The sequence below is a fragment of the Hydra vulgaris genome, chromosome 06, assembly GCF_038396675.1.
Source record: "Hydra vulgaris chromosome 06, alternate assembly HydraT2T_AEP".
NCBI classification, from domain to species: Eukaryota; Metazoa; Cnidaria; class Hydrozoa; order Anthoathecata; family Hydridae; genus Hydra; species Hydra vulgaris.
Genome location: NC_088925.1, coordinates 57,279,614 through 57,302,500, shown reverse-complemented (window position 1 = coordinate 57,302,500; position 22,887 = coordinate 57,279,614). Strand labels below are relative to the sequence as shown.

Sequence of the window (22,887 nt, the reverse complement as noted above, 5' to 3'; positions counted from 1 at the left end):
ATAGGTAAAAAAAAACATCAAAATGAACAGTTTCAAGAGATGAATTTAAACTTATAAGTAGCAAAAGAACATGAAAATTTTTTTCTTACATAAACAATAACAGTTAAATAAACTTCAAAAAATAGTTTGCCTAGTATTATGTCAGCAATAATTGACTCAATAAAAATGTCGAAATCCTCTGATGAGTCCTCGTCGAAACCCCAGTAAGATGTAACATACACAGTTCTCTTGTCTTTTTGCCTTTCTGTTAATATTCGCCAATAAAAAATTTTGTCCTGTCGATTGTCTAGTTCCCATTCATGATTAAACAAATGACTAGTCATACTTTGATTGCTTAACATTATTTTAAGAAAAGGTTTCTGGTTTGGGGCAACTTTTATAAACATTTCATTACCAACAGAGGCATTATTTAGCAAGACTTTTTTAACGTCTCGTTCCAGTTTCTGCCTGAATGCCTTGTTAGCCTTTTGAGATGCTTCAATCCGTCTTGTTTTAATGTTATCATCTATCCCTTTACTTTCAAGCACTCCTGCTTTTCGGATCTGTGATCCTCTAGTGATAGAAAATTGTATTAGGTTTCTTTGAATATCTTCTGGTTTGGATTCAATCCACTGAAGAGTGTGATTCAGTTTTGCTTTAACTTTTGAATCTAGATATCCAATAGTGGCATTGGGGGCTTTTCTAAGTAGACAGTCTGTCATGCCAAGAGCACGTTCTGCATGCATATTGTTGGCAGGTGCTGATAGTGTGTCCTTCAATATTTTCTCAGTAGGGTTAGATAGAAGACAAGATATATAATTGTGCAATTGTCTATGAATAACACACTCAATAGAACTCAGAAGAGTTGATGTTATTTTGTTGAGGAGTGTTATATCAGTTGTTTTCAGCAATGACTTGTGCACCTTGTCAAACACTAATTTTTGCGAAAAATATTTAGATCTGTTGACAAAAAAATCATTGGAACTTTGTTTCATCTGGGTGATTCTTTGATGACAAATCTGGAACATGGGTACCTAAATTTAATGAAATGTAAAAATAAATGAAAAAGGGTACACAATATTCCTATGCTAAAATAATTATAAGCAACAAAGATAGAAAGACAACAATTAAATGTGATCAATTTTACTAAAAATAAGTTTTAACTACTATTATTAAAAAAAAAAAAAAAAAATACCAGTTCAAGATTAGATTTCTGCAATACATTGCCATAAACTAGTTTCATCCACGGGCCTGTAGTTACTTTTCCAATCAATCCTAGAGCTTGCAGCTGAAAGATGATGCCATCTTTATCGATGTCACTAAAAAGAGCTTTACTCACAGCATTTTTGTTGTGTCTGAAAGTTAATATTTCAAAATGTCAACTTGATTTTGAATTATATTTTTGAAGCTCTATCAATAATTTGTAAAAATAAAACTCTTACTTCTGAAGAAATGACTTTAGCAGCTGTAGATGGAATATAGCAACTCCAGCCATGTGAAAAATTACAAGTACCCTGTTTCCAACATAGCGCAGAAAGATTCCTGGAGCAACTCCATGTTCTCTCAAGAAAGACTTGAATGTTGCTGGTTCACTTTTGAAGCTATATCTAAAAATAGTTTTCAATTTGTTTTACTTTTAGAAATAAATAAATATATATATATATATATATATATATATATATATATATATATATATATATATATATATTATATATAAAAAATATAACACATAATATATATATTATATATATATAACACATAGTATATATATATAGTATATATATTTTGTGTTATATTTTTTTATAGTACCATACATCATATTTGTTATTTAAAAAGGTTAGCAAAACAAAGAATATATAAATTAGATATAGTTACCTAACTTTTGAAAGGTTGTACAGAAAAGACACTACAGATCCTTCTTTTCCAGTGGCAGTTTTAATTTTATATAATATAATAATATATATATAGCCACAGATTCTAGAGTCTAGAATAGATCAATCAACAATTAAAAGTTCTAAGACTATGTCACTACTGTCTAAACTAGTCACTTAAGTTCACTGAATAAACTTATAAAGTAATAAAGTCTAAGTCACTAAGTCTAATTTTCCAATCTAGATCTAGAATAATCTACATTCTAGATCTAATAACTTACAATTATAATAAGTTCACATTTTAACAGATAGAAATGGATCTAGTTCTAGAGTAATCTAGAGTCTAGACTAGTATCATGGCTCCTTAGTTTTACTTTTTTTAAAAAAACGATCTCATTATCGATAATTGGTAGTCGGCCGACAATGGCAACATGTAGATTTGTGCTTAAAAATTTTATATTGTTGACTAAACTGATTGTAATACAATTTTAAACTAACATAGAAAAACGAATTTGCTAGGTGTATGGTTAAAATCAGATATGTACGGTCAATAGATAAATTTTATTTAAAAAACAAAACTTAAATTTTATTTAAAAAGGGAAAAAACACCAAAATGGCTACGGATACACAAAAATAAAAATTTACTGATGCTTAGAGATCCTTCTTGTTGGTAAAATGAAACAAACAATGTGACTGAAAGTGGCTGATCTATCAAACAATGCTTGAAGCACTGACGTGCCAAAAAAGCATTTTGTAAAAACGGATCAGAAAATGGACGCAGATGTCGACGGTACTTTAGGATCCAATAGACGGGTTTCTTTGTTTACATTCTAAAGCGCGTGCGCAAAAAACGACAGGCAAAACATTGGAGCTAAAGCAAAGTAAGCTATAGTTATAGTGTGAAGTTTGTACAAGTAAACTATGTGAATAGAAAAAGTCTCGCACTATAGTGGAACTAGCGCGTTAAAATGTGTCAAATTTTGTTAACCAGTATCAAAAAATACTTTTCCAACTTTTAAAAGTAAAATAAATTTAAAATTAACAAGATATACTACTAATAATTTATACTTCTATCAACCCAGGCTGGGTCCAAGCTAAGTTATAGAAAAAAGTTATAAAAAAAAGTTTACATAAATTAGCATTGAAAGCTGTTGTTTTTAAAATTATTAGTTGGTAAATTGATGAAACAGAGACTGTAATGAAACAGACGCTGCATATGAAAATGAGCTTTACTTTGCTTCTAAAGTTTGAGCTAAACCAATTACTGCTCATTATGAGCGATTGCTTATTAACGAAAGCCAAGATAAAATTACAGAAAAATCAAAAATTTTATTCAAATTGTTTGTGAAATTTCATCAAAATCAACTTAATACTAATTTTTTTCTAAAACTTAAAGGAAAAACACTCTTGAAAAATCCACAGGGCTGGACTGCATCTGTTTATAAAATACTGAAACTGTTCATAAAATGGGGTACAATGCAAATATTGATAACCCCTCACAAGTCTTTATAAATCAAATAGTGTAATATTCTGAAATTGTTTGCTATATTCCAACAGACTATAATCTAAAAATGGAAAGTAATTGCAAAATATAAATTTTTGAATGCGATGTCTCTACAACAAATAAATCTTTCCATTTCTGTCTCAGGTTTGTACATTGATGTTGATTATCCTAAGTGCAAATCCAGATGGAATTAAAAAATAAAATTGTTATGGAATGGGTATTTTTTAAATGAAATTCTCTATTAATATAGAAACAGCTTAGAGTTTTGGAAAGATGACCAAAATGATTCATTGACAAAATTTATTTCATAAAACATTTTATATACCTAATAAATATCCAAATTTTTTAAAATATTGTAGATTATTTTTTCTGATCCATTAATATATATATATATATATATATATATATATATATATATATATATATATATATATATATATATTTACGTATATATAAAATATATATATGTATACACATATAAATAATATTTATTTGTGTATATACAAAATATATATATATTTATATATATATTATATGCTACTACATATTTATATATATACTATATACTACTGTATATTTATATACACATAACACATATAAACAATATTTATATGTGTATTTAAATATACAGTACTGTATATTTATATATACATATAAATATTATTTATATGTGTTATGTGTATATACAAGTTTTTCCTGTCGTTTTTTGCGCGTGCGCTTAAAAATGTAAACAAAGCAACCCGTCTATATAGCGGACTATGCGAGTCACTAGCATAGGGTTCAAGTCCGTAATTTAAAGTTACATAACTTCTTCTAATCATAAATACGACAAAATCATATAAAATGATGTAGTTATTTCAAAAGTCTTATAAGTATTGGTAAAAGACCGTAATTTATCGAAAGCGGATTTTCTCCGTAACATAAGAACGGATAAAGTCTGATAAATACTACGGAGTTTTTTTACGTTGTAGTAATAACACTGATCAACAAATAAAATTTTATTGTGCATATCTTGTTAACTAGGTGGTTTTTTAAAACAAATTAAATATGCTGATTTCAAATATGCAAACCATTTTTCACCATCACGTCAAGTTGTAAAGATATTTGGGTTCAAATCTTTAGTATTTAAGGTAAAGTCCCTAATATTGTTGAAAAAAAAGTTATTCAAAAGTATGTCAACCTGTGTCTCAAAAGAAGCGTATTTTCATAGAGATTTTAGAAAACATAAATATTTTTCCTTAAAATTTATCGGCAAAAAAATTATGTAAAAAAATGCTAAAGACTCTTAAAAAAATTTCAACAGAATGTTATTTAGATATAATACAAACAATAATTATTTTTATTACAAACGAATAACATTTTTAAAATCTCTATGAAAATACGCTTCTTTTGAGACCCAGGTTGACATACTTTTGAATAACTTTTTTTTCGACAATATTAGGGACTTTACCTTAAATACTAAAGATTTGAACCCAAATATCTTTACAACTTGACGTGATGGTGAAAAATGGTTTGCATATTTGAAATCAGCATATTTAATTTGTTTTAAAAAACCACCTAGTTAACAAGATATGCACAACAAAAATTTTATTTGTTGATCAGTGTAATAATCAGTGACGGATTCAGGATTGTTTGGTGTCTGAGATAACTAACTTCCAGACATTGAGCAAACTCCAAACAAATGCATGTTTATGCTTATGTCAAATAATGCTTTTCAAAAAATTGCGATGATTGGAGGCTTGGAACAAAGCCCTTTAACTTCATCCCTCCACCCTCCCCCACCCCAAACGTGAGAGGCAGCAAGTTAATAAAATATTTTTTGTACTATTCTAAACTAGACTTATATTTTATATAAATTTTTAAGTTTCATAGTATTATCTCTCAGAGTTCAAAAATTATGACCATGTATAAGTCCCCATTCAATTTGAGGGGGTTACAAAGTGTACTGTGGTTTCAGTATTTGACTTTCCAAAGAATTTAAGGTATTAGTTGGTTACGTCCGAAAGTGTGCTAAGTGGCATATTCTTAATTATGCAGTCACTACAATACCAGTCAGAAGAGTCTTTGACAAGAAGATTATATAAAAACTTATTGATTAAGTTGCATTCAGCATGAACCCAAGAAGAACAACAATCACATAAAATGGCTTTTCGAATATTGGCTACTGCTTTACTGCAGAACTTATAATGGTACTTAATGTAAAGATATAAGTTAAAAACAAAACAATAATATATGAAAGTATGGTATAAATCAATAATAAATACATATAGTATATAATATAATAATAAGGTATATAATAACAATTATTTAATAATTTTAAAAAATATATAGGAAAGACGGGGGACACGCTAGTTGCCTCTGTTTTTACACTTTGTGCTCTGTAGCCCTAACGGCAAAATTTTTTGTAAATATTAAAGCGCGGTCTTTTTTTTTTTTTTTTTTTCTTTAATATTTTGCCGTTTAAAAATATTACAATAACCAATTATATTTTACAATTTTTACATTAGTAACGACAGGATTTCTAGAAGATCATGTGGATCTTGTCACGAAGCCCTTTACAATATATGGTTAAATTTTGATAAAAATACTGTCTTAAGTGAAATAATAATAATAATACAACTTTATGCAAAAACATGTAAAAACCAAGATAAAATTTTAAAAAGCCAAGAATAAAAAATAAATAAGATATACAAAATAGAACAACAGCGAACAAACAAACAAACAAAAAAACAATTAAAAATTAATCAAAATATTTTCAATTAAAAATATAATTTTTTTAAGTTTTTGTTTGAATGAAGCAAAAGTCAGTTAGTCTTAAAGAGTATGAGTTTAGGTAACATTTTTAACTTGCGTTCTTTATAAAAAGATTTTCTTAGGGCCCTTTTGGGGCCTCAAAAAAAAACAAAAAAAAAACATCTTACCCCATCCCGAGGTAAGTTATGTTAATGCAGGCTATAAGTTTATATTAAGTTAATGCAGGCTATAAAAATGATTAATAATGTACTATTAAATTCAAAATTTATTAAAATTTTTGTACTATTTTTTTTGGCAACAATTTTAAGCCAAAAATTTAATATTTCTTTTAGCTGGAAGCAAATATTAGTGCGTATAACAGCCAAAACAGTAGCCCACTTTTTATCTGTAAAAAAAAGACCTAAAAAAAATTTTTTTTTTTAATTATAATAAATTTTTCAATAATGTTAAAAGTTGAAAAAAAAAAAAAAAATTCAATAAAAATATACGTATAATTTTATAAAAATATATGTTTTTTTCCTCAGTAAATGCTATGAGCCAACTTACCCCGTGAAAATTGTGCCCAAAAGCCTTTTTTTCAATAAACAGTCTATGGATCCTAAAAAACGGCAACTATTAAAGAAAAGTCTGATTGGAATAGTGAACCAATTGTGACTAGAGTTTTTAAAACAATTTTTTTTTCATACGACTAACTATTTTCTTTGTAAAGTAAAAAGGAAGCGATATTCCAAAAGTTTCGTTTTTGTCCAAAAAACACATCAATCCTAATATCTCGCATGCGCAAGGGAGATATTTTGTCACTTTCGGAAGAAAGGCTCTGAAGATAAACGCAATTCGTCAACTTACCTCTGCTGCCAACTGGCCTCGGTCTCAACTAGTATTAAAATTATTAAATAGATAATGTACTGATAGTGTTAATGACTAGTATTAAAATTATTAAATAGATAATGTACTGATAAACAGTATAGTATCAGATAATATATGCATAACAAATAAATAATAAAAAAGATACAGCAACTAAAAAAAAATCAAATAAAAAATAAAATTCACTATATTAACGAATAAAAATAATATAATACAAGAAAATACTTGCATGTGTATACGTTTGTCTCTTCTAGTTAATGCATTTATGTGTCTAGCTATTGATATATTTATTTATGCCACACCACGCGTACCCTCACCAACTTCACGAGATCTCTAAGAATGGAGTTGTATTAAAAACTTGGATACAATTTCGAATGTTCGGCTTTTGTAGTGAAGGCCTATTATATTGCGATATTGACTAGCATGACGTCGAGTGCACGCGGTGTAATCTGTTTCAAGGACACACCCCTGAAGAGTGGCGTTTGTGAAGGTCTCGGGCTCTCCAAAACTTTATTGGTTACTGCAGTGCATTTCGTAGGAGGAAGATCACCATTTATTCACTACATCTAATTGGTTATAATGGTACCATGAGTTTTAGTGCTTTGTTAGGTTTATATTATATATTTTTAGTATTATCGATATTCACATATCCTGCTGTTACACAGGTAGTAATCAGTTTTTAATTTATTTTTGTTGTGTTATGATTATGCGTTTTGCCACATTCTTAAACTTTATTTTTTTACATATACATATTGACTCTGTAGATTAATGGATTAATGCGCTGTGTCAGGGACGGAAGGCTCAGAGTTTAAACCATAAAGGAGACGCACATTCTTTTTTTATTTTATTCGAACCAAATTCATCATTATTTTCCTTACTATTTTATCTATTATTTTACTCAATTGTATTTAATTGATTAATTGTACGATATTTTAAGTCACGCGAACCATAATTACACCAACGGATTTATGAAGACTTGCTAACTCATAGGCCGTGTTTTATCATTAACTAAGGATAACTAGAGCATGAGTTATGGTTCCCCCGTTCACTTATTTGTGAAATTTTATTCCTCCTACTAAATAGTCTTTACATTCATTGCTGATTCTTACCGAGTGAGATTATCTACAACCTGAATCTATTTTCACATCTCCAGGTCTAACTGGACGGCTCTGTTCGTCACTTTTTGCAATCATTGTGTCATATAAACTATTATAAAATTGTAGCTAGTGAGCCTTGTCTTCTTCCAATGTACACCACAATGACAAAACGAACATTTGGTTTTTCCGCTGGATGTGGCTACGGCGCTCAAAAACCTAATGACTACGCTGATATTCACGCACACGTTCATTCGGAAGCTCCACGATGCACGTCGAACCAGAGCTCGCTGAATATGTGCTCGGATCTAAAGTCTCAATTCACAGCACATAATTTCACACTTGTAAAGGTTCCTAGCTTTTTTGGCTAAGAGTGAAGGCTTGTTGCTTACGGTGACTAATGTGTCCATTCGATCAATTAAAATCTATTCCTAATGTCTTACGTCTGGTTCTGATGTGCTAAGAAGTGAGTGTGTTTAGCTTTCTATTCACCCAATTTAAAAGTGGACGAAAATATAACGAGACTATAACAGACGATTGAACAGAACATACTAATGCACAACACCATCACACTTGTAAACATAAACAGTCTCAAATATCAGTAAATTACAAATTTGTTCTTTGATGCATATGATCTACACACAGAGTGACTAGAGCGTTAGTTGTTTCTATCCTGCCTCTGAACTATATTCTTCAACTCTACAAATATCATACCACTCATTTAATATTTCCATACATTTTTTATTTTTTATTCAACGACACCATCTACAATCTGTTTTTATTATCACATCTCCCAGGTTTACGTAAATGTTAGACTCTGTTGGTCAGCTATATGCAATCATTGCGTCGCATAAACAATTATAAATGTTATTACAAATTTGGTGCTTTACAATATTTAAAATTATAAAATACATTATTTATTTTTTATTCTTGTAACAAATAATATTTTAACAATTAGCTTATATGTAAATAATGTAATGTAAACTTTAATAATATATATATATATATATATATATATATATATACATATATATATATATTTGTATATATATATATATATATATATATATATTATATATATATATATATATATATATATATATATTTATATATATATATAAATATATATATATATATATATATATATAAATATATATATATATATATATATATATATATATATATATATATATATATATATATATATATATATATATACATATATATATATATATATATATATATATATATATATATATATATATATATATATATATATATATATATATATATATATATAAATATATATATATATATATTTATTTATTTAAATTTTGTTTAAATGAAAAACAGCATTATTATTAGTACTTAAAGTTTCGTGCCATACCCGGTCATATTTCATACCCGGCAGTCAGAATGTGGAAACAAAAGTAGGCAGTCGTTTACTTGCATTAATTGATCTGCACTTTCCAGTAACTTATAAATTTTACAAAATATTAAACAGAAATTCAACCAAATTTAGTTATAGCTGTATGCAAAACGTAAAGTCTATAATTAGTTCACTTAGCCACAAGATTTTGCACAGAGATACAAATTTGAATGCAAGAACTTGCAACTGCATTACAAAGACTGCTCGCCCATTGAACAATCAGTGTTTATTAAGTAATATTGTTTATCAGGTTACTGTGATTGATGAAAATCTTCATTCTAAGCAAAAAGAAAAAATATATTTCGGTATCAGCGAGACACCATTCAAACTTAGAATCGCAAACCATTTAAAATCTTTTAATGCTGTGAAATACAGAAATGGTACCGAGCCTTCTAAGGAGATTTGGAGTTTAAAAGAAAGAAACATAAAGCACACAATAAAGTGGAAAATTATAAAACGCTGAAACCTATTAAAACAACATCCAAAAATTTGTAACCTCTGCTTTCATGAGAAATTTATAATTTTTACAAAAAAGAAAACAACCTGCTTAATAAAAAAGACGAAATATTATCTAAATGTCGACATTCCAACAAATTTCTACTGTCCTCGTTGATACCGGAGACTATATAGTTACATCTTTTATTGCGTTAGAAAACGTTCTACCGAAATTTTTAATTCCTTTTTAATTCATTCGTAAAAGAGTTTGTTTTTAAACGGTTTTTTCAAACGTTGTTTTTTTATGTAGTTAATAGCCGATGATTGCCGTGTATGGCACGAAACTTTAAGTATTATTAATAATGTTGTTTTTTGTTTAAACAAAATTGAAATATTTATTGCTCTATTATAGTAATATTGAGCACTGTTTTACGTCCGAGAGTTTTTGTATTATTTTAATTTAATATAATAGATAAACAACCAGTCAATACCATTATAATCAATATGATCAATATAATATCAATACCATTATTATCAATACCATTATAATACCAATACAATCAGTACCATCTTTTAAAACCCAGAAGTATGGTAATTCTCTATTGTTTATCAGTGCATCTGTGAATGGAGCAGGAGCCTTGCATACATTTGACTCCAAAAAACTATATCCTAAAATACCTTTACTCCATCTTAAACAATATCAATTTAAAAAAATTCTGAAAAACTTTTTGATCTCACTTATAGACATATTATCCTTACGATTAAAATATTTTTTTAATTTTCTTTTCGTCGCTACTACAATTATCATCAGTACTTTTTGTTTATTTTTTTCATTTTTTTATCATTAAAACTTGCAAATTATGGTTTATACATGTTTGTTTTAATGTATGTTCTATGTGCTTTAATCTATGTGATTACGGTCCATATGTTTTAATGTATGTCTTTCCTTATTATTACTTATATTATGTTTAAAAATTGGTGTCACTACAGATTTCTGTATGAGTAACACCATCCTAATAAATCATTACCATATTATTTAAAATAATTTTATGCTCATAACTACCATTATAATATTAGTTATTGTTATTATTTTTTCATTGCAATTATTGTAAACATAGTTATTATTACTATAATTTGTATTAATTTTTTTTTATCTTATATTATCAAAGCATTTATTATTATTATTACTATTATTATTGTTATTAACAAAACTATTGTAAAAACAATTTACGGAAAATAAAAGGCTGGTTGTTTTTGTTGTTGTTGTTATATATATATATATATATATATATATATATATATATATATATATATATATATATATATATATATATATATATATATATATTTATATATATGTGTATATATATATATATATATATATATATATATATATATATATATATTTATGTATATGTATATATAAAATAATAAATATAAAGAAATAGTTAATAGTAATAATAATAAAAAAATTTTTATTTGTACCTATATCTGTATTTTTTGCAAGCATTACATTAAGATGTAATGAAAATGTGTAATCTAACGACGTAACGTAATTTTATATATACATATATATATATATATATATATATATATATATATATATATATATATATATATATATATATATATATATATTTACTTGAAAGATTGCCTGCCAAATTAAAACCCTCAGTCAATATAGAGACATTCCTTGCATGTTCTACCTATTTAATTAAGTCAATGTATTTGCACTTCTTGCATTTTCGCCCAATTCAAGTCAGTCGGTATATGTACATTACCTGCTTGTTCTACCTAGTTAAGTCAGTGGATGTATGTACACTCCACAGTGCTAAGCCCCAAAAAAAAGTCATTAAAAGAAATTAAATAATAAAAACAGCAAAAAAAAATAAAAACATAGTTTTTTTTAAAGAATGATAAAATCTAATTTGTGTCCTCACTTAATAAAATTATAAAAAAACTAAAAATATATAATAATGATTATTAAAATTGAAAATAATAACATTGTAATAAATTTTGTGCTTTATATTATTTTTATACATATTTTTTTTTTCAATGAAAAAGGAGAGTATGGAATGTTTGAAGACGAAAAAATTATTTAGGATAACAATTATTCTTTGTTTATTGATATTAACTTACTATGCTTATCAAATAACTTTCATAATTGAAAAAATAAAACTTAAGGAATTTTTTATCCAGAACTTTACACATAATTTCTATTTGGATATTTATAATGATAACCAAAATATATCAAAAACAAATGCTTCATCTAATTTGGATATTTATTATGACAACCAAAATCTATCAAAAACAAATGTTTTGTCTTACTCATTATTTGGAAATAACTGGGAAAGATATGGGAAAAATGTTGAACATGTTGCAAAAGAAGCAGCAAACAATACCTTATATAAAAAATGGACAATTCGAGTTTATCATGACAAATACTCCATATCATTAGATAATGTTATGAACTTAACTAAGCGTTATCAAAATATAGAGTTTTTTAATGTTAGTAATGTTGTCGATCTAGAGAGCATTAATGGAATGGTATGGAGGTTTTTAATAGTAGCAGATTCAACTGTGGATATTGCGTGTATAAGAGACTTGGACTCGAAAATTTTAGAAAGAGAATCAGATGCTGTAAGAGTTTGGCTGAAATCAGGTAAGCTGGTATATGCCATGAAAGATCATCCTCAACATGATATACCAATTTTGGGCGGTATGTGGTGCTATAGGAATGAACTTAACCGAGAGCTAGGAATCAAAGTAGCCAAACTTTGCATTAAAAATAGCATGCATCGTAATCCGATCAATAAGGTAGAAGCAAACAAAGGAGATGATCAAAATATTATAACTCGACATGTTTTGCCGCTCATTCACGAGAATCTATTTATACACGATTCTTATTTGTGTCATAGTAACAAAATAAGTGAATCTTTTCCCACACAAAGAGACGTAAGTGGAGAATTTATTGGACAAGTCAGAGGCACACCTGGAATATTTCAAAAGTGTCCAATTGCATGCCGTCCAAAAGAACATCAAGATTGGGAGTACTGTTAACATTAAAATTAATTTAATAAATACAATAAAACAAAAACAGTTATTTTGAATGTTGTTTAAATTTTTTTTAATTATTAAAAAAAAAAAACGTGTCTTAGTCTCAGTTTCAATGAACATGTTGTGATATTAATAAGATGTATCAGTGTTTTAGAGTTTATTTTATTACATGGTTATTTTTAGTTTTTTTTCTACACCGTTTATTAATATGGATAACTTTCATTTTATATGAAAGAAGTACCTTTTTTTTATATACGATTATTTGTCACAAAAACTTTGTAATTTAAAGTTTTTATGAAAATTTATATATAAAAATATCTGTTTTTCTTTATTCATTTATTTTTATTTTTTTACCGTTAATAAAATACGTCCACCATTTGCAAAGACCTACCAGTTTTATTGCTCGCATTCTTTCTTGCTAATAACAAATCTTAAATGTATATACAAATTATATATAGTATGCATAACTTATATACAACTTGACCAGAATATAGTTACATTTACATATACAACATTTAATTATATATAAATATATATTTACAAGATGTATATGTACATGTATATGTACATTATTATTTACATAAACAACATTTTGAAAAAATATTATTAGTATAAATTATTTAAAAAGTCAATAAAATTTCGAAAATAGACATTATACTAAATATTCATTATAACTAAATCAAGGCGATACTTATTACAGGCCTTCCCGTCGCGAATCCGTATTTTGGACTGCGGGCGGACAATGTTAAAATTAGTCTTATAGTTTCGATTTGAGAGCAGTTGATAGTCACAAAATGGTTAAAAAGTGCTGTATTCCTGGATGTTGAGGAAACTATGAAACTATCTAGACTAAATTTTGTAGCTATACATACAAAACCCATTGAAAGACAAAATGTATCACACTGTTTAAAAGTGTTGTGATGAAACTATAGCTGCTCTCAAAACTTATTCAAAAGTTATCTACCCTTGTAATATGAATGAAACCATTTGTTTTTTAGAAAAAAGTTACTAAATTCTGGAAAATAGTTAGTGTAAAAGAAATTTACGGTGATACTCAATTTTTAGATTCTCGTAAAAGAGTTGTTTCGGAAGAACTAGATATAAATTTGCAATGTTTACTTGATTTCGGAGATATGGCTCTTAAAATGAGTGGTAAACAAGGGTGTAGAATAAAATCCTCAACTAGAGATACAGGTACTTCAATTTGGCATACTTGTTATGGTTTATTAGAGATGTGTAAATATTTGTTAAAAAACAATTTCATTTACGTTATGTTAGGAGAGTTCTCAACAGATTATATTGAAAAAGCATTCAGTATGTTTAGACAAGGTTCAGGCGGAACATATTTTATAACTATTCAAAATGTTGTCGAAAAATCAAACATTGAAAAAGCTAAACTGTTATTGGAATTAAAAGTTGATGTTTCAGATTACACTACTGATATTGAACATTTATGTCAAAAATGTGGCTATTTTAGAAGTGAAGAATCTTGTGATATAATTAATCAATTGCCTGAACTAGAAGCATCTTTGCCACTGAGTAAAAAAATGGCTCTGTTTTATATTGCAGGCTATGTTACAAGAAAAGACGATGTCAGTGAAAATGAATTGTTGACTGACACTGCATTTTATTTTCGGTTGTATGGAGACTACACAAAAACTATGGACAGAGGTGGATTAAGTGTACCTCTGGATTGCTGTGTCCAGTAGGTTTTTTTTTGTTACATTATTTTTGAAATTGAGAAAAAAAAGACATGCAGATAGTTGTTGGGCAATATATTTATAATGATATCAGATATTTATAACTTGAACATGCTAAAGAAACATGGTGTTATATTGTCAAACATATTTCTTAAAAATTATTGTTTGTTTATTTCACCTAAGTCCTCTAAGTAACCTGCATTAAAGGTTTTTAAATTATCAGTGAAGCATTAAAAAATATTGCTATGTACATTTTTCATAACATTTTCTAATAGTTGATGATTATTTTAAAAGCTTTTTTTGCATTATTTTTAAGGTTGTTTATTTTTCTTTTGTGATTTCGTTTTTAAATAAAATTCATTCATTATTCTGAAAAATGTTGTTTTTCATTATTTTTTTTGTTTTATTAAAATTATATGATATTTAATAAACACTGCATTAGACACTTTGTGCATTGGAACAGTTCCTTTTAAATTTAATAAATTAACTGAAAATAATGTAGCTTGCTTATTTTTTCAGCCGTTTTTTTATATATCCGTAACATTGTCCGCCCCCAGTTAAAAATACGGATTCGCGACAGGGTTGCCAGATTGGCCACTTGGTGGCCAAATCCGTGAATCTTATTAAACCCAAAATGACCAATCTTGTCAAACATAACAAATCTTTGAAACTCAAACAAAGTACTCCATTAATTGAGAATTTCACCAATATAAATTTAGCAGAAGATATAAAAAAAGCTGAACTTCGCATCGCGTTAACTATGACTTGCCACTGTGCTGTGCGTACTGTTGATCACTTAAATGAAGTTTTTGTTGTTTATGGACGTAGAAGTTTACTTGAACATGTAAAAATCCATAGAACTAAATGTATGGGATTGATAATCGAGTGCGGCCGTGACGCAAAAATCCATAGAACTTACTGTATGGGATTGATGATCGGGTGCGGCCGTGACGCAGTGGTTAGAGCACTTGCTGTATAAGCAGGAAATCCAGGTTCGAAACGAGCTCTGGACATATTTTTGCGTCACGGTATGGAAGGAGGCGTGAACTTCCTGGTTAAATGCACTTCCGCGGTGCTCATTGACAAGACCGTTAGGACTTCTTGGGGCACCTAAAACAAAAAAAAAACAAAAAACAAAAAATAAATAAAAAATTATTTAAAAGCTATAAAAAATGTTATTTCTCTTTCATTGAGAGATGATGTTGATAAAGACTTTAGAAACAAAAAATATGCCTTAATAATAGACGAGTCTACTGGCATTTCAGCAAACAAACATTTGTGCATTTTAGTTCGTTTTTTTAGTGTTTTAAAAAATGAAATTGTGACGAAATTTATGGGATTAATTCTAGTCCATGAGACTACAGGAGAAAATATATTTCACTTGCTTGATGAAGAAATTAAAAAATGTGGTCAGAGTTTTGCTAATTGTATTGGATTTGCTACAGATGGTGCATTAGACATGACAGGATGTAATAATTCTGTTTGGACAAGAATCAAAGATGTTTCACCTAACTGTGTTCAGCTTAAGTGCATCTGTCATTCATTAGCATTGCGCATTGAAAACGCAGTGTCTAAATTGCCTTTTAATATTGCATTTTCATTATCAGAAATACCCTATTGGTTTCGTAATAGCTCATTAAGACGTGAAAATTACATCGATTTGTATAATGTAATAAATGCTGCTACGGAATCTGAGAAAGCTCGATATGCTCCTCTTCCATTTGAAAAATATTCCTTTACAAGGTGGCTTGCTCGTGGAAAAGTGATGTTTAATATTTTAATGAATTGGGAAGAGCTTAAAGCTTACTTTATTTGTGCTGAACTATCACCTTCAAATTCTAGGTCCAGATTTAAAGCAAGACTTTTAAAAGAAATGTTGTCAGATGTTGAAATTTTTTTTATTTTTTCACTTTATAACACCAGTTGTTCAGAAATTTGAAAGAATGAATAGTCTCTTTTAGCAAACAAAAGCTAATCCGTGTGACCTTTATAAACAAATGAATTTGTTTCAAATGAGCCTTAATCATAGAATTTATGATTTTAACAGCAATAAGAAGAGGATATGTAAGGTTGACTTTGGTGCTAAATTTATAAAAGAATGTGATTCTTTTTTACAAAATTGCATTCATAGCATTGACTCTATTATGAAAATTAAAAATGTAAAAGAAAGATGCTTGTGCGTATTAGATGAAGCTTATATTCAAGTAACATCTAGACTACCATCATCAATGGAGACATTGATGATGGTAGTCTAGATGTTACTTGAATATAAGCTCTCTGTTAGTATAATCTATATTAAGGATATCAAGACTATTCATATTTTTTGGAGAGACACCACACACTGAACAGCATTGGTATGAGTTATTTTTTTCAGATAATATTGTTTGAACCTTCCCATCAATCATTGTAAGTTCAATAATACAATTCACTTCAATAGAAGATCCGCAAACCTCTAATAAAATCATACCCAAGCTTTCTATCTCACTTTTAATGTACTGATCTTCTTCAATCACAGATTCCTTGGATTCCATTTTGTATGCAAATCTTATGGGTCTACAATAGGCTGTGGAGGACGGCTTTTGATTTCAAGTAATAAATAATGATTCTTCACGCTTTAAATCTCTGTTAATGTCGGGTTCTGATAAAACTTGTTTATAAATGCTTTGGCCAGTAGCACCATCAAAACCAGCCTTACACGTTAGTGTCATTGTTTTTATTGCTTTGTCGTTCAATATCAAGTGCCTTAGCACAGGTTCCTGAACTGCACAGATTCTTTGCAAAGTATGAGTCATTAAATCTTTTAAAGGAACTGAAGCTGAATAGTCCTCCACTGTTATGTTTGCAGGATAACATTTCAATTTTGCATCTCTGACATCATTGTAAGCGGGGAAGATGTTATATTCTTTCTCCAAGGCTCCGCTTCTAATCAATTGATAGGAAGCTTTTGTCAGACTTGCATCAATTATTAAAGCCAGTGCTTCGTCTGCTGAATATTTAGTTGCTTTATCTGTATTTGATATATTTAAAACATTCTTGGCAGCAATAACAACAGATTCATCTCTAAATTTTTTATTAGCAGCAAAAAATAATTCATTGGATGAATGAGATTCAATTAAACAAGATACACGCCGTTTTTTAGTTTTATTAGAACTATTATCAAATGCAACTGGTTTTCGACCACGTCTACTTGCAGTTGGTTCATTGTCTTTTTTTCTGACAATTAAATATTCATTAAGCCAGTTCACAAACTTCTTTTCAAAATTTTTCACAGTATAGTTTGCAGATTTCCACTTTTTTTTATACAAGTAAACAAATTGTTGAACAGCATGTCTAAAATCAACGTCTTTAAAATCAGCAAATTTTGGCTGAATAAATTTTAATATATCTTCAGTAATATTTTGTTTTGAAATACTAAGATTGTTTTTTTGGAGAAAATTATGAATGTCTAAGTTTAACAAAACCATATCTAAATAATTATTGTAACAAGTATTTTGTATTTAAAAGTAAAATGTTATAATATATATGCCGCCTGGACTACTAATACTTGTTAGTAGTTAAGTTACTACAAGTGTTAGTAATTAAAATTAAAAGTAATTAAATTACTGTCAGTGTTAGTAATTAAATTACTAACAACTACCGAAAATATGTTGTTGCTATGTTATGCAAAGTAAGGTATCCATAGTAACCAAAAAAAGTTAACCTCATAAGAATTCTGAATCTCATTTTAATACATACCCCCAATATTGTGTATTTAGCGCAAGTAAAATACTGTTAAAACAACGTTAATGTAAAAATGAGTTGTTGCTATGCAAAATTTAGTACCATAGCAACCAAGTTAAAACATACATAAAATCTGAACGGGGATTAAAGGGGACGAGCAATCAATTAAAACTCGATTGAAGCATCATATAGCTCAAATAAATATAAGACAACACATGGCAAATTGTGGTAATTATTAGTTATTGTGCGGCAAAAAATAAGTTTCTTAAGAAATTTTTTTTTTTAATCTGTGATTTTCAAAGTATAACTGAGATAACATGCTATGACAAATTTATTTCACACATTGGTTTTTCTTATCTCTAAATACTCTAGAATAACATGTACTAATTTTTTGTTTCAAAAACGTAGATGTAATTGAAATATAACACAACGTTGATGTCACCGTTAATTACTTATTTATAATTTTTTATTTTTTTTATTTTATCTCAATATTCAAATGCTTAGAGTCCTGGTAACTAAGGGATTTAATATAAATAAATTATCAATAGATTTCTCCTAATATATGTAGATACTAAAATTAAATAGGTTTTCAAGATTAGACAACTAAAATTTTTCCCATTTTGTCCACCTACTGGCCCACTGTGCATAGGCTACATATCTGACTCAAACGAGTTTCTGTTGAGCTTTTATCTTTAAATAAAATAGAATTTAAGTGTAAAATATAATGTAAATTGTGTATGCCGTCATGACATGGGCGTCATAATCCATGTCCATTACATAGTGTATTCCAATAAGTCCAATCACGGCGTCAGAAAATGAAATACTTCGTAAAATAATTTTTTCGCCATGCATAAGGATTGCCTCGTCTCCATCGTCTGTTATGATAAGGATTTATTTTATCTAAAAATAAATTTAACAAACTCAAATCTAAAATTTAACATTAACATCTTTTCACATGTTAAAATTTTAGAAATCCTTACTTTGATATATATATATATATATATATATATATATATATATATATATATATATATATATATATATATATATATAAATATATATACATGCTGATTTAGGTGAGCAGTGCGACATCATACTCAAATAGCCTGCTGCTGGGGGCTTCAGTACATACATCGACTGACAAATACCTTGACTAGCAGTGGAATGCTGCTACATTGATTGAGGTTTTTGCATGGGGCAGCAATGTTTTTATTCATTATTCTTCGCTTTTTCCTTTTTTTCCCCAAAAAAGCCATATCGATTTAGATAAGCAAAAAAAGTGAGCAAATGCTTACATAAATATGCTATAGTAGATATATCAAACCTCAAAATTAGGAAAAATGAGGTCAGCAATATTTTGCCAACCTCAATCTTTAAGAGGTCGGCAAGAAAAATTTAATACAAAGATCCTACCATAAAACATAGAAATCTCAAACACCTTTTACGTTGGCAGTTAGGTTGACACTGCTGAATGCTGACCCTGATCCCGAGGGCTGATATATATAATATATATATATATATATATATATATATGTGTGTGTGTATATATATGTATATATATATGTGTTTATATATATATGTATATATATTTATACATATCTATATCTATATATCTATATATATATGTATATATATGCGTATATATATATATATATATATATAAATATATATATATATATATATATATATATATATATATATATATATACACACACAAACACACACACATATATATATATATATATATGCGGTATATATATATATATATATATATATATATATATATATATATATATATATATATATATATGCGGTAGTGGTGTAGTGGTAGAGCGCTCGCTTCATAAGCGAGAGGTTCCGAGTTCGATCCCCACCACGTCCCTGGTAGTACCGCGCTCAACTTGTTTCTCCGCGCAGCGGCCTTGTTCGTCAAGGTTCGTGTTTCGGTTTTATAGAGTTGAGAGAGGGTTATAACCACAATTAAGTAGCCTCCTCATCTGTAGTGGCCTTCTGGGCCTTGGGGAGGTGAAATAACAAAAAAACAAAAAAAAACAAAAAAAAAACAAAAAAAACTGTATATATATATATATATATATATATATATATATATATATATATATATATATATATATATATATATACAAAAAAACAAAAAAAAACAAAAAAAAAACAAAAAAAACTGTATATATATATATATATATATATATATATATATATATATATATATATATATATTATGTATATACTTACAGCATTTTCTAAAATAATATAGTCCAGCTTTAGTCTTTTTTTTTCTCAGAATTTCATTTGGGAATAACCCTGACCTCGTTTTCATCTTTTATGGAGAAACCTTTGTGAAAATGGTTTTATGTTTGCCAAATGTAATCTGATGTCAATCTGCAACAGTTTAAGGTCGGCAATTTATTGTCCACTTTAGTTTTCTTAATTCTTAAAATTTCTTAATTTCTTAATTAACTACCAACTCAAGTATTCCAGAATGTAAGTGTGTCAATTTCTTAAGCCAAGCTTACCCTCACTGAGTCAACTGTGACAGAAGACTTTAATACACAAGCTATCTCGCCAACAATCTGAATTAAACAATAATAAAAGAAAAGCATACAAACAATTTTAAAAAGCAGAGGATACTTATAGAATAACCCATTAGGACATTAAAGTTTTGAAAAAATAACTACTCAATTTAGAAAGAATTTGCGATTTCTATCAACTCTGTCAACTAAACATTTATTTACCTAAGTCCTTTTTTGAGTAAATTTAGCATCCAATTTCTAATAACTTTGTTATGGGGCAATTAATTAGATAAAATGTAAAAAACAAACAAAATTAATTATTAATATTAAATTTACTAATTAAAAAGTAATGTTTTCTTTACTTACATTACATTGTGTATATTTGGAAACTTGCAATTGCTAAAAAGAAAACATCAATATTTAGAAATAATACTAGTACTAATCTAAAAAAAATTTGCAATAACAATATTAAAATAGCAATATTATAAACAATAACAATAAGCAATAATGATATGAGTAATCGTAAAAAAATGCTATAATAATATTTATATTACATATAATCATATCAAAAGCAATAATAATAATAACCCACAATGAGCCCAACATTTGACAAACAGTCTCTCCAAAAAAAGGCATAAGGACGAGTTTTAATATAGTTTAGTGATTTAAATTGAATATATAAAAAAAATTATTTCATGAATAAAATATGGTAAATTGTTCCATGATTTTATGCATTAGTTTGTGATTTATGGTCGCACTAACTAAACAACGATTAAAGATATATAATTTAAGGTTACTAAAAGATTGAAGATAATAACGAGAACTTTTTATAGAAGTAAAAAAAATTACAGATTGAGAGAGGTATGGTAACTTGCGTATGACCCTAAACAGATAGACAATTTAATTTTTTGATAATTTTGGATAGAAAGTAAAGGATAAGTTGATAAGTAGTTTATAGGGTATTTCACTGAAACTATATATATATATATATATATATATATATATATATATATATATATATATATATATATATATATATATATATATATATATATATATATATATATATATATATATATAATATATATATATATATATATATATATATATATATATATATATATATAAATATATATATATGTATATATATATTTATATATATATATATATATATATATATATATATATATAATATATATATATATATATATATATATATAATATATATATATATATATATATATATATATACAGGGCTTGTGATGAAGAAAATCGTCAAGCGTGTTAAATCGCGCTCGTAAAATTAGAAAATGTTTTCATCGAGCGTGATTATATGCGCTCGAAATAACGTCGGCGAGCGCGATCATGAAAATTGCTGAAGGCGATGCTCATAAAAAGCTTTTTATTTTTTTATATCTTTTTTTATTTGTTACATAATTCTTTCGTCAAAAAATGTTTGAATTAGTATCACACTCATGAAACTACTTCAACGATGTAGATTTTTATACTTCTAAACTTCTTGTATATTGTCAGATCGCGATTTTATTTTTAACTATTTATATTAATAAAAAAATAATATCAAACAAAAACGCAACTTCTAATTGATTTAGTATTGAAGTATAATTTAGTGTTTTGATTCGTTGTTTTGATATATGCATTTTAAAATGTTACGCGGTAAACTTAATTAACGGTTAATGGTTTTTATATTTTTTGATATTTTTTATTCAAATTAATTATTTAATTTTTTTCTAAAATTTCTTTTTTAAATTACGTTTTTTTAACCTTAAAAAAATAACACAAGAATAATTTGAAATAATAATAAATTAGAATAAAACTTTCCATTTAATAAATGTTGACGTTATTACTTTGTTTCCTTTTCGAATGCGATTGCGAACATTCTAAACAACAGAATCGTTTTAAATTTGAGTTAAAATAAATAATAGTTAATAAAA

At 27.3% G+C, this 22,887-nt stretch overlaps 1 protein-coding gene and 1 long non-coding RNA gene across 2 annotated transcripts in view; both read right to left on the bottom strand.

Annotated features, from left to right (window-relative positions):
• LOC136082008 (uncharacterized) overlaps positions 1-2,656 on the bottom strand; it is a 3,227-nt gene extending 571 nt beyond the window's left edge. Inside the window, exons 1-5 of the mRNA XM_065800538.1 lie at positions 2,496-2,656; positions 1,855-1,963; positions 1,422-1,586; positions 1,175-1,334; positions 1-1,013 (exon numbers count right to left, since the gene is read on the bottom strand). The exon at positions 1-1,013 is cut by the window's left edge and continues 571 nt beyond it. Coding sequence (XP_065656610.1) covers positions 33-1,013; positions 1,175-1,334; positions 1,422-1,474 — 1,194 coding nt within the window. The 5' untranslated portion in view covers positions 1,475-1,586; positions 1,855-1,963; positions 2,496-2,656 and the 3' untranslated portion in view covers positions 1-32. The remainder of the gene's footprint in view (positions 1,014-1,174; positions 1,335-1,421; positions 1,587-1,854; positions 1,964-2,495) is intronic.
• Positions 2,657-18,988: 16,332 nt separating this feature from the next.
• LOC136081087 (uncharacterized) lies at positions 18,989-21,827 on the bottom strand. Its single transcript, XR_010638882.1, has 3 exons — positions 21,302-21,827; positions 20,658-20,995; positions 18,989-19,307 (listed from the first exon to the last, which is right to left on the bottom strand). It is a non-coding gene; the product is annotated as an uncharacterized LOC136081087 (long non-coding RNA).
• Positions 21,828-22,887: the final 1,060 nt, after the last annotated feature.